The sequence below is a fragment of the Ctenopharyngodon idella genome, chromosome 7 (genome assembly GCF_019924925.1).
Source record: "Ctenopharyngodon idella isolate HZGC_01 chromosome 7, HZGC01, whole genome shotgun sequence".
NCBI lineage: Eukaryota > Metazoa > Chordata > Actinopteri > Cypriniformes > Xenocyprididae > Ctenopharyngodon > Ctenopharyngodon idella.
In genome coordinates this window covers 33,587,088-33,600,602 of record NC_067226.1, presented here as the reverse complement: position 1 = coordinate 33,600,602, position 13,515 = coordinate 33,587,088, and the positions used below count along the sequence as shown (strand labels likewise).

General features: G+C 34.9%; 1 protein-coding gene across 2 annotated transcripts in view; it reads right to left on the bottom strand.

The window, feature by feature from the left end:
* The window catches only part of LOC127516408 (transmembrane channel-like protein 3), a 32,705-nt gene that overhangs the window by 2,040 nt on the left and 17,150 nt on the right, over positions 1 to 13,515 (bottom strand). Inside the window, exons 14-22 of one of the 2 annotated variants that reach the window (XM_051900989.1) lie at positions 12,302 to 12,430; positions 10,438 to 10,505; positions 9,969 to 10,097; positions 7,351 to 7,461; positions 4,389 to 4,514; positions 3,449 to 3,527; positions 3,239 to 3,281; positions 2,812 to 3,076; positions 2,630 to 2,701 (exon numbers count right to left, since the gene is read on the bottom strand). In XM_051900989.1, coding sequence (XP_051756949.1) covers positions 2,630 to 2,701; positions 2,812 to 3,076; positions 3,239 to 3,281; positions 3,449 to 3,527; positions 4,389 to 4,514; positions 7,351 to 7,461; positions 9,969 to 10,097; positions 10,438 to 10,505; positions 12,302 to 12,430 — 1,022 coding nt within the window. The remainder of the gene's footprint in view (positions 1 to 2,629; positions 2,702 to 2,811; positions 3,077 to 3,238; positions 3,282 to 3,448; positions 3,528 to 4,388; positions 4,515 to 7,350; positions 7,462 to 9,968; positions 10,098 to 10,437; positions 10,506 to 12,301; positions 12,431 to 13,515) is intronic. The other variant, XM_051900988.1, reaches the window with a different exon arrangement.

Genomic DNA, 13,515 nt, shown 5'->3' with positions numbered 1-13,515 from the left:
TGCCTGTTTTCTTCCTAAGAGTTCATTTTGTGTTTCACAGAAAAAAAGAAAATAATATAAGGTGGGAATGACATGAGGGGTCAGTAAATGATGACAAAATTTTCAGTTTTGGGTGAATTGCTCCTTTAATTAAGTAGTATGAAGTGCACTGCATTTCATGAAATGAAAGGTGAAGCCTAATGAAGTTTTACTCTCAAAGTGCAAGCACTGAAGTTCCCTATCCCTGATCTGCTGCCAGTTGCATAAACATAGCCAATATGTTAAGACTGTGTCTTAAGTACCAGTATTACCAACTAGCGATTAGTCAAGGAGCAATCAGTGTTATGTTCTGGTTTCAACTTAGACCAATCAACGTTTTTATGTACTTGACTTAAATCAGTTTGAACAGTATTAAAAAATGTGTAACTTGTAAGACTAGTCTTAGTAGTTTATGCAACCGGCCCCTGATATGATAGAATAATGTAAGAGTCTTTAAGTGAAAAAAAGTTTTTTTCCCCCCTAAAGTTAAGCTCAATGAACAGCATCTAAATATTTTTTTCCTTTAGTAGACACACAGTGCCAAGTACAATATGAAATGCAGAAAAGTTTTAAGTTAAAATATGAAAATAATTTTTTATAGTTGTGAATTAAGTACGGAGCCCCTAAAGGGACAGGGTGGTGGGAAAAAATGATGAGAAACTTTGTGTTCGCTCGCAAAACCTTTAGAGCTGTTAGCAAGGGAATGCAAAGTTTCTTGGGGGAACGCAAGGTTTCTTGGGCCAACACAAAGTTTTTGTGAGCGAACGCAAAGTTTCTCAAGGGAATGCAAAGTTTCTTGGGCCACCGCAAAGTTTTTGCGAGCGAACGCAAAGTTTCTCGGGGCAACGCAAAGTTTCTCGAGGGAACACAAAAGTTTTTGTGAGGGAACACAAAGTTTCTCGGCGTAACACAAATTTTTTGTGAGGGAGCATTGAAATATATTTTTTCCTCCCATCTCATATTTTTTTCCTTCATCATGTCCCTTTAGGGGCTCCGTAGTTAAGTGCTCGCAGACGAATTGTGTCTTTAACTATGGCATTAATGTTGATTACCACAGAAAATAATTTTGTGTGGGGAAAAAACAAACAAACATCAAAAATCAAGAGAAAGAGATAAAAAGCAGTAATGCACATACATAATTAGCAAGCCAGTGTTCTGAAGGGTTTAAAAAATTGTATTTTGTTAAAGCACTTAACATTAATTATTCAGAAAGAGTTTACTGCAGTTTATGGTTTGGTCTGTAAAGCTGTCTAAATCATCCTTTTGAGCAGGGACTAATTTTCTAAGTGGGTGAACTTCTGGTTATGAATTACTGACATAAATCCTGTTATTGAGTGGGCATCATGCATATCAAGCGAAAGGCACATGACATTCCAAAAGTTTGGATGAATTACTTAACACACACACAACATCAGTAAGTGCTTCTGTCACACTAGTCTTACAGTATGTCAACAAGTATATAGTGGTGGGTGCGGCCGTTTGTAAGGTGAATGTGAACAACCAGCCTATAATGGTAAAAATCCACTCACTCTCTTTTTTTTAATTTTTATTTTTTTTTATAATTCCCATAAAAGCAGTCTCTTCAAATGAGCTGATTCAGATTCCCCCTACAATTAATTCTTAAACATTTGCGCCAATCATTTTGTGCCGGACTGCTTCATAAATGAGGGTCTTTTCAACGCTGAATTTTCACATATGTTGATTCTGAAACATACAAGGCTGAACACCACTACTGACAGTTTCTGACACTTTTAGTGCGTGAGATTGTCCTGTTTTGTTGCTGCCAGTATGCCAGGAGCATGAGCTTTTAAAACTCCGCCCTCTTCTTGAAAGGGGGCCGGGAGCAGCAGCTCATTTGCATTTAAAGGGACACACACAAAAACGGCGCATTTTTGCTCACCCGCAAAAAGTGGCAATTTTAACAAAAAAATGATCTGTGGGGTATTTTGAGCTACAACTTTACATACACACTCTAGGGACATCAGAGACTTATTTTACATCTTGTAAAAAGGGGCATAATAGGTCCCCTTTAATGATGTCATCAGCAACTAGTCAATGTCGACTCGATTTTAATCACGTAAATGTCGACTTAAAAAAAACCTCAAGTTGTTCAAACTCTAGTGTGTATTCTACTCTAACCTCCTTACTGTAATCCAGTGTTATTTTAGTTTATTTACTTACTATTATAGTATTTATTATTAGTTTGAATTAGTGTTTATCCATATATTTTCAGTTTTCATATTAATTTTATGAAGTGCTTTTGTAATTTGTATTAGTTTTTTAAATATTTCTATTTAGCTTTATTTTCATTTCAGTTTTAATAATTTAAAAAAAAAAAATAATTAAAATTACAAGTGTTGCCTTGGCAAGTAACTGAAATAAATTAAAAAAAATTTCATCTAATATTTATATTTTATTTCAGCTTTATTTCAATTAACGGAAATTATTTTTACCTTTAAATAAACAAAACATGAAAATGAAGGCTAAACTGAAATTATTTTCTGCAGTAATCTACATTATGCCACAAATGCTGTTGACAGAGCTTGATTTGTATTAGAAACAGAATAGGTAAAAACAAAATTCATAATCAGACTTCATGAATATACCAAACCTGATGGGTATGTACTCCACTCGTCGTACTTGTCTTTGAGGAACTGAGGGGCTGCTGTACATTCTGAAAGCACTACATGGGCAGAAATGGAGGGCAGTGAAGCTTCATGAACTGCAGATGTATGGAACCTAAGCAGCAGTGAATTGAAATATAAAGCTCTTATACCACAGAGCAGCACAGACCTACTGGCTACATGCTCCGCTTTGTGTTTCTGCCGCACTGGGACAGAGGGACTCCGCGTCGCTCCGGCCATTCCAGGGACGTCAGCCCGTGAAGCCGACTGGGTTATGGTCCGGATGCTGTTGCCATGCCGGACGGGAGATTCGAAGTTGGTGACGCTACCGTTGCGCCGCGGAGGAGAGGTGGAGCGGGCGGACGACTCCACACTAGTGATGTCGCTCTCTTGTTCCGGCTTTTTATCGCCACCCTCAGGTGCTTGCAGACGTGCTGTAAATCACACATTTACACACCCAAATGTCCAGCCAACTGGTGACAAGCTGATATTGCCTTATGACGTTATATATTGTGAGTACATCACGCTCAGCGGCCTGAAATGTGCCCGAAACGTTCCCTTGTATGCGTAATGAAGATAGTTTATAGACAAAGTACCTGCAGCTAACTGAAATACTTTCTTCTTGTCATCTGTGCGCTCCTGCAACAGGAAATTTAATTAGCGTTATAAAATAAACTGCTGGAGAAATGAGATTATATGAAATCCAAAGACCTTATCCTGTTTCGCTAGGGTTTCTTATTGTAAATCACGGATCTGCTAAATGAACTGAAATGTATCATAATGATATTCCATTTAGAGTGACTCACGGTCTGCAGTTGCAGTCTCAGCTGGCTGTTGGTGACTTTGAGTGATCTAGCGATGGACTGTAGGTAGTAGATCAGCATACTGGAAGAGACAGTGACAAACAGCACAAGGTTGAGTGCAATGAAGGCATTTGTCCTGCTTGCCTGGTCAAATTATGCTGGCTTGACTAAACCAACTTGCTGTTATTGTACAAACAGGGATAAAAGGCTTTTTCTAACTCTCTAATCACAGACCAAAACTTGTAAAAGTAAAAGCTTTCAATCCAAATCCTCCAAACTCAGCATAGTCGTGAGGCTATGTTCTTCCTAATGTAATCAACCTGTTTTTTTTAACAGCAGATTATCAAAAATATCTGAATTTCACAGAGATCCCCATTTATTGTTCAGAAGTAGGGGTCAGTAAGTTTTTTATTTATGTCTTTTCAGCAAGGACGCATTAAATTTATCAAAAGTGACAGTAAAAACATATATAATGTTACAAAAGATTTCTAACAAATACTGTTCTTAAAACCTTTCTATTCATCAAAGAATGCTGAAAAAACAAAGCTTTTTGTTGAGCATCAAATCATCACATTAGAATGATTTCTGAAGGATCATGTGACACTGAAGACTGGAGTAATGATGCTGAAAATTCAGCTTTGATCACAGGAATAAATCACATTTTGCAATATATTAAAATAGAAAACAGTCATTTTAAATTGTGATAATATTTCACAATATTACTGTTAAACAAATACAGCCTTGGTGAACAAAAGAGAGATAAAAACAATCTCACAGACCCCAAACATTTGAACTGTAGTAGTAACCATCCAGAACATTTTAATTATTATTTTTTTTTAGTCAGGGCTTTGTCAAGCCAACATCAACATTTGTCTTGATGGGCTTTGATTTTCTAGCTCTTTTCTGTGTGGTAATTAAGGTCAGTGTAGATAGAAGTACTTACAAGAGTAGGAGCAAAGCGGGCAGCACCACCACAGGACTGGTGACGTAACTCATCACTTTATTGAACCACATCGGGAAGTCGTTGGCAATGGTTTCAGAGATGATGTCGTAAATCTTCTCCTGGCCACTACAGAGAGGCAGAGGAGATGTGAGGAAATGCAGAAAGACATGTATTTTCATGTAAATTATAAAAATTAACAAACAAAAAAGGCGTATTATACAGAGCTCTGGAATAATTGATTGTAACTGGTCAATCATTCTGTAATCTAAATTTTTTTTATATCATATTGACACTAAACTGATTAAACCAGACAAACAATTTTCTTCATATCTCATATCACTTTACTGTCTCTTTCTTGTAACATAACATTTCAACTCAATATTTCAAGTCGTTTATTCAATTATTTTGAATGTGCATGTGTAGTAATTGAGAGTCCACTAGGCATCACTGCAAAATGAACCACTTCAGGATGATACAAGACTGATCCCCCTGGATTTATTTTGCATTAAAGGGATAGTTCACCCAAAAATGAAATTTCTGTCATCATTTACTCAAGCTGTTCCAAACCATAGTATTATTTACATAGTATTATAATATCTTATTTTGTGTTCAGCAGAACAAAGAAACTCATACAGGTTTGGAACAACTTGAGGGTGAGTAAATGATGACACAATTTTCATTTTTGGGTCAACTATCCCTTTAATGATCAGAGCTGCACGATTAATAGCGATCTCGATTCAAACACCCATGTGATCTTATTCCTAAATGACAATGATTTGCCTGTGTTGGTGCTGCGGCTGATCCAGAGAAAGCAGTTATCATGTATATATATGAAACAGCTTTTCAACCACACAGTATCATTATTTCTGTGTTACAAATATTCATATCACAGAAGTACTGGGATAAATGTTTATAGTTCAGATATAAACACTGATGTCTATGATAGCAATATAGAACAAATCACCTTTTGAAAGTAACTTGGCCCTTAAACTAACGATTGTATCGTTTACATCGTTACGCCACCAGGTGGCAATAAGTGACTGTTAAAAAATGTATTTGTCATTGAATCATTCATTCAAAAGATTTATTCAAAAATGCTGATTCACCCAGTAATGAAACAAATGAAGTATTTATGAGGGAATCATTAACTGAATCATTAATTCAGTTAAAATTAGTTTTTTTTTTTTTTTTTTTTTAAATAATTCATTCAGATTAAACATTTTAAATAGACTGCAACAATTAATAATTTGTCAGAACCTCTAGTAAATTACATGTTATTTTGTTTAGTTCTCTGTTCAGAATCGTGGGTGAAACATGATCTCTGTTTGAAACAAAAAAAATTGTGATTCTCAGTTTATCCAGAATCGTGCAGCTCTACTATATACACTAACCTTTACTGACCGAAAGCATTTTTTTTTTAATTCATTGCAGAAGATATGATTTCAAGCGGTTTCATATATGCAATTTGCAATGTACCATCTATGCCATAGATCACTAACAGGCGGACCGCGGTCCGGGTCCGGACCCAGAAGCCGTCCCATACAGACCCGGACCTACAGCCAAAACAGAAGGTTATAATTTAAAACATGACGGGGCGGTTCTATTTTATCGGCGGAGCTTTTGTAGTCTTTACGGTAGTGGTTTAGTGGATGATGAAACGCACAGACCAATTGCATGCGAGTTAAACTATCCCACGTGATACCACAGAGCCAATCAAGTCATCCCAGGTGGTAAACTTTGACTCTACAGTGCAGACAGATGCGAGAGTTAGAGGCAAGTTACTCATGAAAAGAAGGTAGAAAGAAAAAGAATAACAGCGATACATGTAGAAAACAAAGGGAGACAAACAGACGAGTGAGACGGAGAAAGGGAGAGAAACAGACGAGTGACACGGAGAAAGTTGAGAAAAATACGAGACAGAAAGGGAGAGAAATATAAGGAACAAATAGTGCTCTCCAAAAAAAATAAATAAAAAAATAAAAGTGGACTGTGAAAATAGTGGGGGAGTGGGATATAAGAAGGGAAAGAAGTGATGCTCTAAAACTGTCCAATTGTTAAAATGTGTTGAGATTTATTATCTGTAAAATTGGTTGAGACTGAGTCAAGATGTGAAAAAGAAAAGGGGAAATTCAAGCTTTTCCTCCCTTTATTTTATTTTTCTGAAGTTAAGCACTTTATTTGAACATGCACAATTTTCACATTTTATTTATTTTCTCTTATTTTTAAATGTAGCCCTACTTTATTTAGTTAATGAGAAAACATTATATCAATCATATATATATGTCCAGTTCTATGTTACGTGACAATAAATATTGTCAAAAAGTTTTTGAATTGTACTGAATTAATTTGATCTGATAGTCAGGAATTGATTACATGCAGATGTTGATACAACTACTAGGCTACTTCAATATATATCACACTAACTAGTTAGACATTATGATCTTCCGGAAATTTTCTCTAACTGGACCTCTTTAAATTTTAGTTGAATACCCCTGATCTATGCCATATCTTTGCATTTCCATTAGTGTCACCAAACAAAATGGCAAAAACCTCTTAAAAAACTTTGGTAACACTTTATTTTAGGGTCTTTTAACTAGTTACTTATTAGCTTGCATATTACTAGGATATTGGCTGTTTATTAGTACTTATAAAGCACATATTAATGCCTTATTCTACATTCTTAATCATACCCAATACCTAAACTTAACAACTACCTTACTAACTATTAATAAGCAGTAATTAGGCATTTATTGAGGTGTTTATTAAGTCGTAGTTAATAGTGAATATGTGTTTCCTATACTAAAGTGTTAACAAAACTTTTTAAGGGTAGTCAACCACGAATCATTTGCTTATAGTGGTCTTTGCAAATCTCTGGGTTACGTGAAAGTATTTCAACATCCAAAAAAATTATATACATCACCTTGAATGACATTAGATTCAAACACCACCCCATATTATTTACCTGAATGGTCCACAGTACTGAGACGGCCGGTACCTCACGATGGCAAAAATGGTCGGTAACATACACAGGAAAAGCATGAAGAGAAGCATCGCCAGATAGAAGTTATTTGATCTGGGGAATAAAATTAAAAACAATCCCAGTAAAGGACTATGTATTAACTCAGATACACAACGAAACTACAATGATTTGACTGTTTCATAATATCTGATGATAAGTTTTACACTCCACGCCTGTAGTGACATGATTCCTTTATATCGTATCAAACCCAGCAGTATCGTTGAAGATGATATATGTTTAGGCTACACAGTAATGTTTTGCCTCACATCTGCGACTGACTGATAAAGCTTCGATGAAGATGCAATTGCATTAATCTTACAGAGACGCTTTGTCACACTGAAGTATGCACTGCTATCTTCTGTACTCACCACACTGGAAAACGAGAGGGATTTGGATTCAGTGAAGCAGAGAACAAAAGCGTACCGTTCAGAGAGTCCCTGATCCGTACACTGAATGCTCGCCAATTTTAAATTAATCTCACAGCTCGTAAAAAATGAAAATTGTTTCACATTACAGCTCTTGTCAGAGGAATTTACACTCCAGCCATTTTAATCTTCAAAACGTTGTTTTACCAGCAAAAGAAACATGTAGATATAGGTTGGAGAGGCTTTCAAGCTAAGAAAGATGTAGAAATCACAGCTCTTCGTTGCAATTTAAGCCTGTCAAAAGCCTGTCAAACTTGGTTTAGGTTAAAGACCCCCTGTGGTGAAAATCAAGTTTTTAATGTGTTTATATGTCTATGTGATGTTTTTAAAATGCTTTAAGACAAACCATGTGCAAATTAATCAGTCAACACCATTGCTGAGTATTTTCTGTTTAAGACTGCAGTGAACCAAGGAAAGTCTCAAAAACGCGGTTTGAAATCGCTGGTGTTTCTGACATCACAAACTACATAACCAATCACATCAACGTGCGGGCGGGCTTTAGATTTAGCAATATAGCGGGTGAATTATGTATATGAGGTATATTACGATGTGATGATGAACTATATGCCTTTCTCCACTGATGTTCTGAGTTGTTCAAAGCGTTTCTAAGCATGCTGATTTTTAGAAGGCAGACTGAGATGGCGAACAGGAACATAGTTTGTGTAGCATTAACAACACATTATTAGCTGTTTGGTAACAGAGATAAGCAAAAGGCTAATCATATTAATTACCATCATATGTACGTCAACGTTGTAAAGGCGGGGCTAATTTGCATATTCATGTCTCCGCGTATACTAAATGAAGCAAGGGTGTAGAGTTACATTCAAGCTATTTTAAAGTATAAAGAATTTTTTTTTTCAATAGAGAAAAAAAAATGATGAAAGAGCTAAACTACGTTGATCCCAGCATTATGTAATTATGTAATGAAGTAATTAAATACTTTATTTTTTTTAAATTCAGAGGAATTTTATATTTCTACAAATGTGTGGAATTTGGCTGATCATCGCATAACAGATTCCTTCTGTCTTGTGATAATTACAAACGAATAATAATAAAAAATATAAATAAATTAAAAAATATATATATATATATTTAATATTCAAATATATAATATCAAAGTAATATTTTACATTTCAAGGAAATAACAGCCTCAAAACAATTCAACAGCTCTAAATTGTTTTTAAAGGGTTAGTTCACCCAAAAATGAAAATAATGTAATTTATTACTCAGCCTCATGTCGTTCTACACCCGTAAGACCTTCATTAATCTTCGGAACGCAAATTAAGATATTTCTGTTGAAATCCGATGGCTCAGTGAGGCCTGCATAGCCAGCAATGACATTTCCTCTCTCAAGATCCATTAATGTACTAAATACATATTTAAATCAGTTCATATGAGTACAATGGTTCAATGAAGCTTCAGAGCGTTATAAAATCTTTTGAATCAGCGGTTCGGAGTGCCAAAGTCACGTGATTTTGGCAGTTTGACACGCGATCAGAATCATGATTCGACACAGAAGATTCATAACGCTCCAAAGCTTCCTGAAGCAGTGTTTTGAAATCGGCCATCACTATATAAGTTGTTATTTTGTTTTTTTTGGCGCACCAAAAATATTCTTGTCACTTTATAATATTAATATTGAACCACTGTACTTACATGAACTGATTTAAATATGTTTTTAGTACATTAATGGATCTTGAGAGAGGAAATGTCATTGCTGGCTATGCAGGCCTCACTGAGCCATCGGATTTCAACAAAAATATCTTAATTTGTGTTCCGAAGATGAACGAAGGTCTTACGGGTGTGGAACGGCATGAGCGTGAGTAATAAATTACATTATTTTCATTTTTGGGTGAACTAACCCTTTAAGTTGAGTCCCAAAAAAGGTAATCACAAACAAATAGAAATCATGAAAGTCCTGGAAATGTATTGATCAAACTATCATAACAGTTAAACTACAAATTAACTGAAATTGCATCCAGCTCAAATGGCCCAGGGATTTATGAAACTAGTGTTTTAAATGGTTAGTTATGTTGTAAGCAAATGATGGCAGATTGTCCTAGGTCAGCTACACTCGTATCAGATCCGCAGTAAATGACTGTCTAACCTCTAATGACCTCATTCTGCCTCACTGACCTGGAGGCCTTAAAGACCTGCTGATGGGGGACGTTACAGGTCAGCACAGCCCAGCTCCGCAGGTACATCAGCCCAATGAGCTTCAGGACGTTAAAGGCGGGCAGACAGGGTGAAAAGAATGCTCCCATCCTACAGGGGGAGAGAAAGACAGGAAAGATTTATTTCCCCTCTTAAAGGAGTTCTGCTTGTGCACATAGAGCTTCGGAAAAGTCATTATTGTGGGATTAAAAAGCTGAAGGGCAATGGAGCACCACGGGAATAGGACAGTTTATCGCAGATATAGATAGATAAGCTTATGTATAACAATACACATAGAGATATAGTATTTTAAATATATTAGGACTGTGTGTATCAGAGATAAACAGCAGTCACAGTAAATTAAAAATAATCATTGTGATGCATTTTTTTATATTATAATCACAATCATGTCATAGATAATGTGCTGACAAATGGATAAATCATCACTTACCATATCATTCCCTGGTTGTATATCAGATGAAGAACATTTTCAGCTATTTTGAATTCACCATATTCTGGCTGGAAAGGGAATATAATGTAATTGGAAAAGGGATTATAATTTATTAATACATGTTATATAGCAGGGTTTGATTTGCGAGTTGATGAAAAGCTAATAATTAATGAAATCATAATTTAAAATGAATAATATTGACAATGAAACACTTACTAAAACATATGTCAAGTTTTATGTGTTTACCTGCATGTCATGTGACCATCAGAGAACCGTGAACATGCAAATGTGTTGTTAAATTATATCAAATATTACTTCAAGTAAATATTTTATGTCAAAGGGGTTCGGCTGACAAAAATAAATAAATAAATAAAAAAAGTTTAGGAATTCCTGTTATAGAAAATTTAGGATCCAAAACATAAATGACAAGTGATAAGTTTACTTCTTTAGTCGTATCACACATGAAATAGTACATATTATTTTCTGCAGACGCCCTATTTAATTTGACAAATAAAAATGCGTTTTTGTCCACTAGAATTTTTTTCATTCAACATCAAGGTACTCAACAAAACAACTCAATAAATAGACTGCATGTTTATAACGCCTTGTTTTAAATGAAAAAAAAAAAAAGAGAAGGTGTATTACTAAGGTCTATTGTAAATGCATTACTATAAATCACAGTCTATGTCTATGTTTTCATACTCTGAGAGATTCATAACTTTTAAAGGGGTCATGAACTGTGTTGTTTTATTGCTTTATAATGTTTCCTGGGGTGCACTTATAATGTTAGTATGATTTTTACATCAAAAATGGTCAATTTAGAAATAAAAGGCATTTTTCCTACCCTGATTTTAGCCCTTTGATTTGAACGCTTTGTTTTTAAGGGGCGTGTCTACGCCCATGCTACGCCCACTGCTGTGATTGGCTGACATCTTTCCATTTGAAATAGCCAAGTATTACTCTCTCGAAAACTTTTAGCACGTTTTTACTATTACAGTTCTCAAGGTTTACTCACTTATAAACTTGTGCTGTTTGATTGACAGCTCCTGCGATTGTAAAGGGAGCGTTCTTTGATCGCTTTCTAAATATAATTTAATCACCGTTTAAATAACAGATTATTTTCATCCTACCAAGAGAAACAACATGAAGTTGAGCGTTTAGTCACTGGTTTGATTTACTGACACATAGACAAAGAACATCTGACTGTACATGAATCATTACATATCAGATCAGGCATTAGAATTAACACAGTTACTGACATGTTGTTGCATTACTGTCGAATTCATATCATAAAAGTCTGTTTGCAAAGCCTGGGCCGAAATGCGATTGATTTACTAAAGAATCCACAGTGAAATGTACCGAATACAAATAAATAAAGCTCAACTGAGACGTTCACATTGTTGAAAATGAATAACCATATTCCTAACATTAGGATCCTTTGAAAGGTAATGTTATTTTTGTCCTGTATCGCTCTTCTCTCCTCCTCATCTCACTAACATGATGGTTGGTGGGGCCAAAGTTTCAATGATGAAGTAGGCGTCGATTTCTTCTGCAGAGGCAGTCTTTTGTCGCACTATTACGTAATAAAGAGGCACATTCCACAATCTAACAAAGAAGTTTTTCAGTTCTGAAATTTACAGGATATTCTTATAGTATGATGACCTCTTACATATCAAAAGCTCAAGGAAAAGCTGATTTCTCAGTTCATGACCCCTTTAAGGAACAAATATCTCCCTATCGTAATCAATAGCACATCACAGATGCTGACGGAAATGTTAAAATACCTTATTCCATCTTAACAGGTGATGAATAAAAGCAGTTATTGTTCACAAATCTGCTTAAAAACGTTTTTGAACAGACTTACAAACTTGCTCTCCAAGTCCCAACAGCAGCAGTCACTCAAGTATCGAACCACCAGTCCCCGAATAAAATCAATGAGCAGGATACTCGCCACCGTGAAGATCATATCAATGATGGAGAGCTTCAACATCTCCTGTAAATAAGATAAACAAAATAAACAGCCTGCATTTACCTTGTGAGGGTGCAATTTTACCCCTCCACAGACCATCAGTATCTCCAAGCAGGACGCTAAATCAGATCTTTGGATTTAAACCAAGAGAAAGACAGCAAGCCTGACAGCAGTTTCATTAAATGAAAGCCGGGCTGGATATTTCAACCCATGCATCCAATCTATATTCTTCTCCTCCTGATGAAACATTGATATTATTTGTCACAATAATGCCTCTGTATAGAATTCAGAAACAACATTGAGTGTGTCTGAGTATGTCTCTATATACAGTAGCCCCACAAAAGTATTTGGCCACTTAAGCCACAGTTAAAAAAAAAAAAAAAAAAAAAATGAATGTATAAATATCTTTGCGTTATATAACAAAATATCAAATCAAATCTAGAAATATAGCACAAACACACATTTCAGTCAAATCTTTAGTCCCAGTTGTTTGCAGATGCCACTTAGTTTGATTTTTTGTATCTGATACAATGAATTTCACACATTTTTAAGTGTGACTTACAGTACTTTAAATTTTTTTTTGGTAAAATTGTAAAACTGTAAAATTTATACTTTTTTGGAAAGAAATTAATACTTTTACTCAGCAAGGATGCATTAAGTTGATCTAAAATAAAGACATTTATAATGTTACAAAAGATTTCGGTTTCAAATAAATGCTTTTATTCTTTCTATTCATGAAAGAATCCCAAACAAAATTTATCCACAAAAATATTAAGCAATGATGAATATTAAGTTTTCAACATTGATAATAATCAGAAATGTTTCCTGAGCAGCAAATCATCATATTAGAATGATTTCTGAAGGATCATGTGACACTGAAGACTGGAGTAATGATGCTGAAAATTCAGCTTTGATCACAGGAATAAATTACATTTTACAATATATTCTAACAGAAAATAGTTATTTTAAATTGTAAAATTATTTCACAACATTACTGTTTTTACTGTATTTTTGACTTGAACAATCTTACCAACCCCAAACTTTTAAAAGTTTTCTGTAGTGTACATAAATACATTTTGTGAGATAATCCTTATATCATTATATTTTAA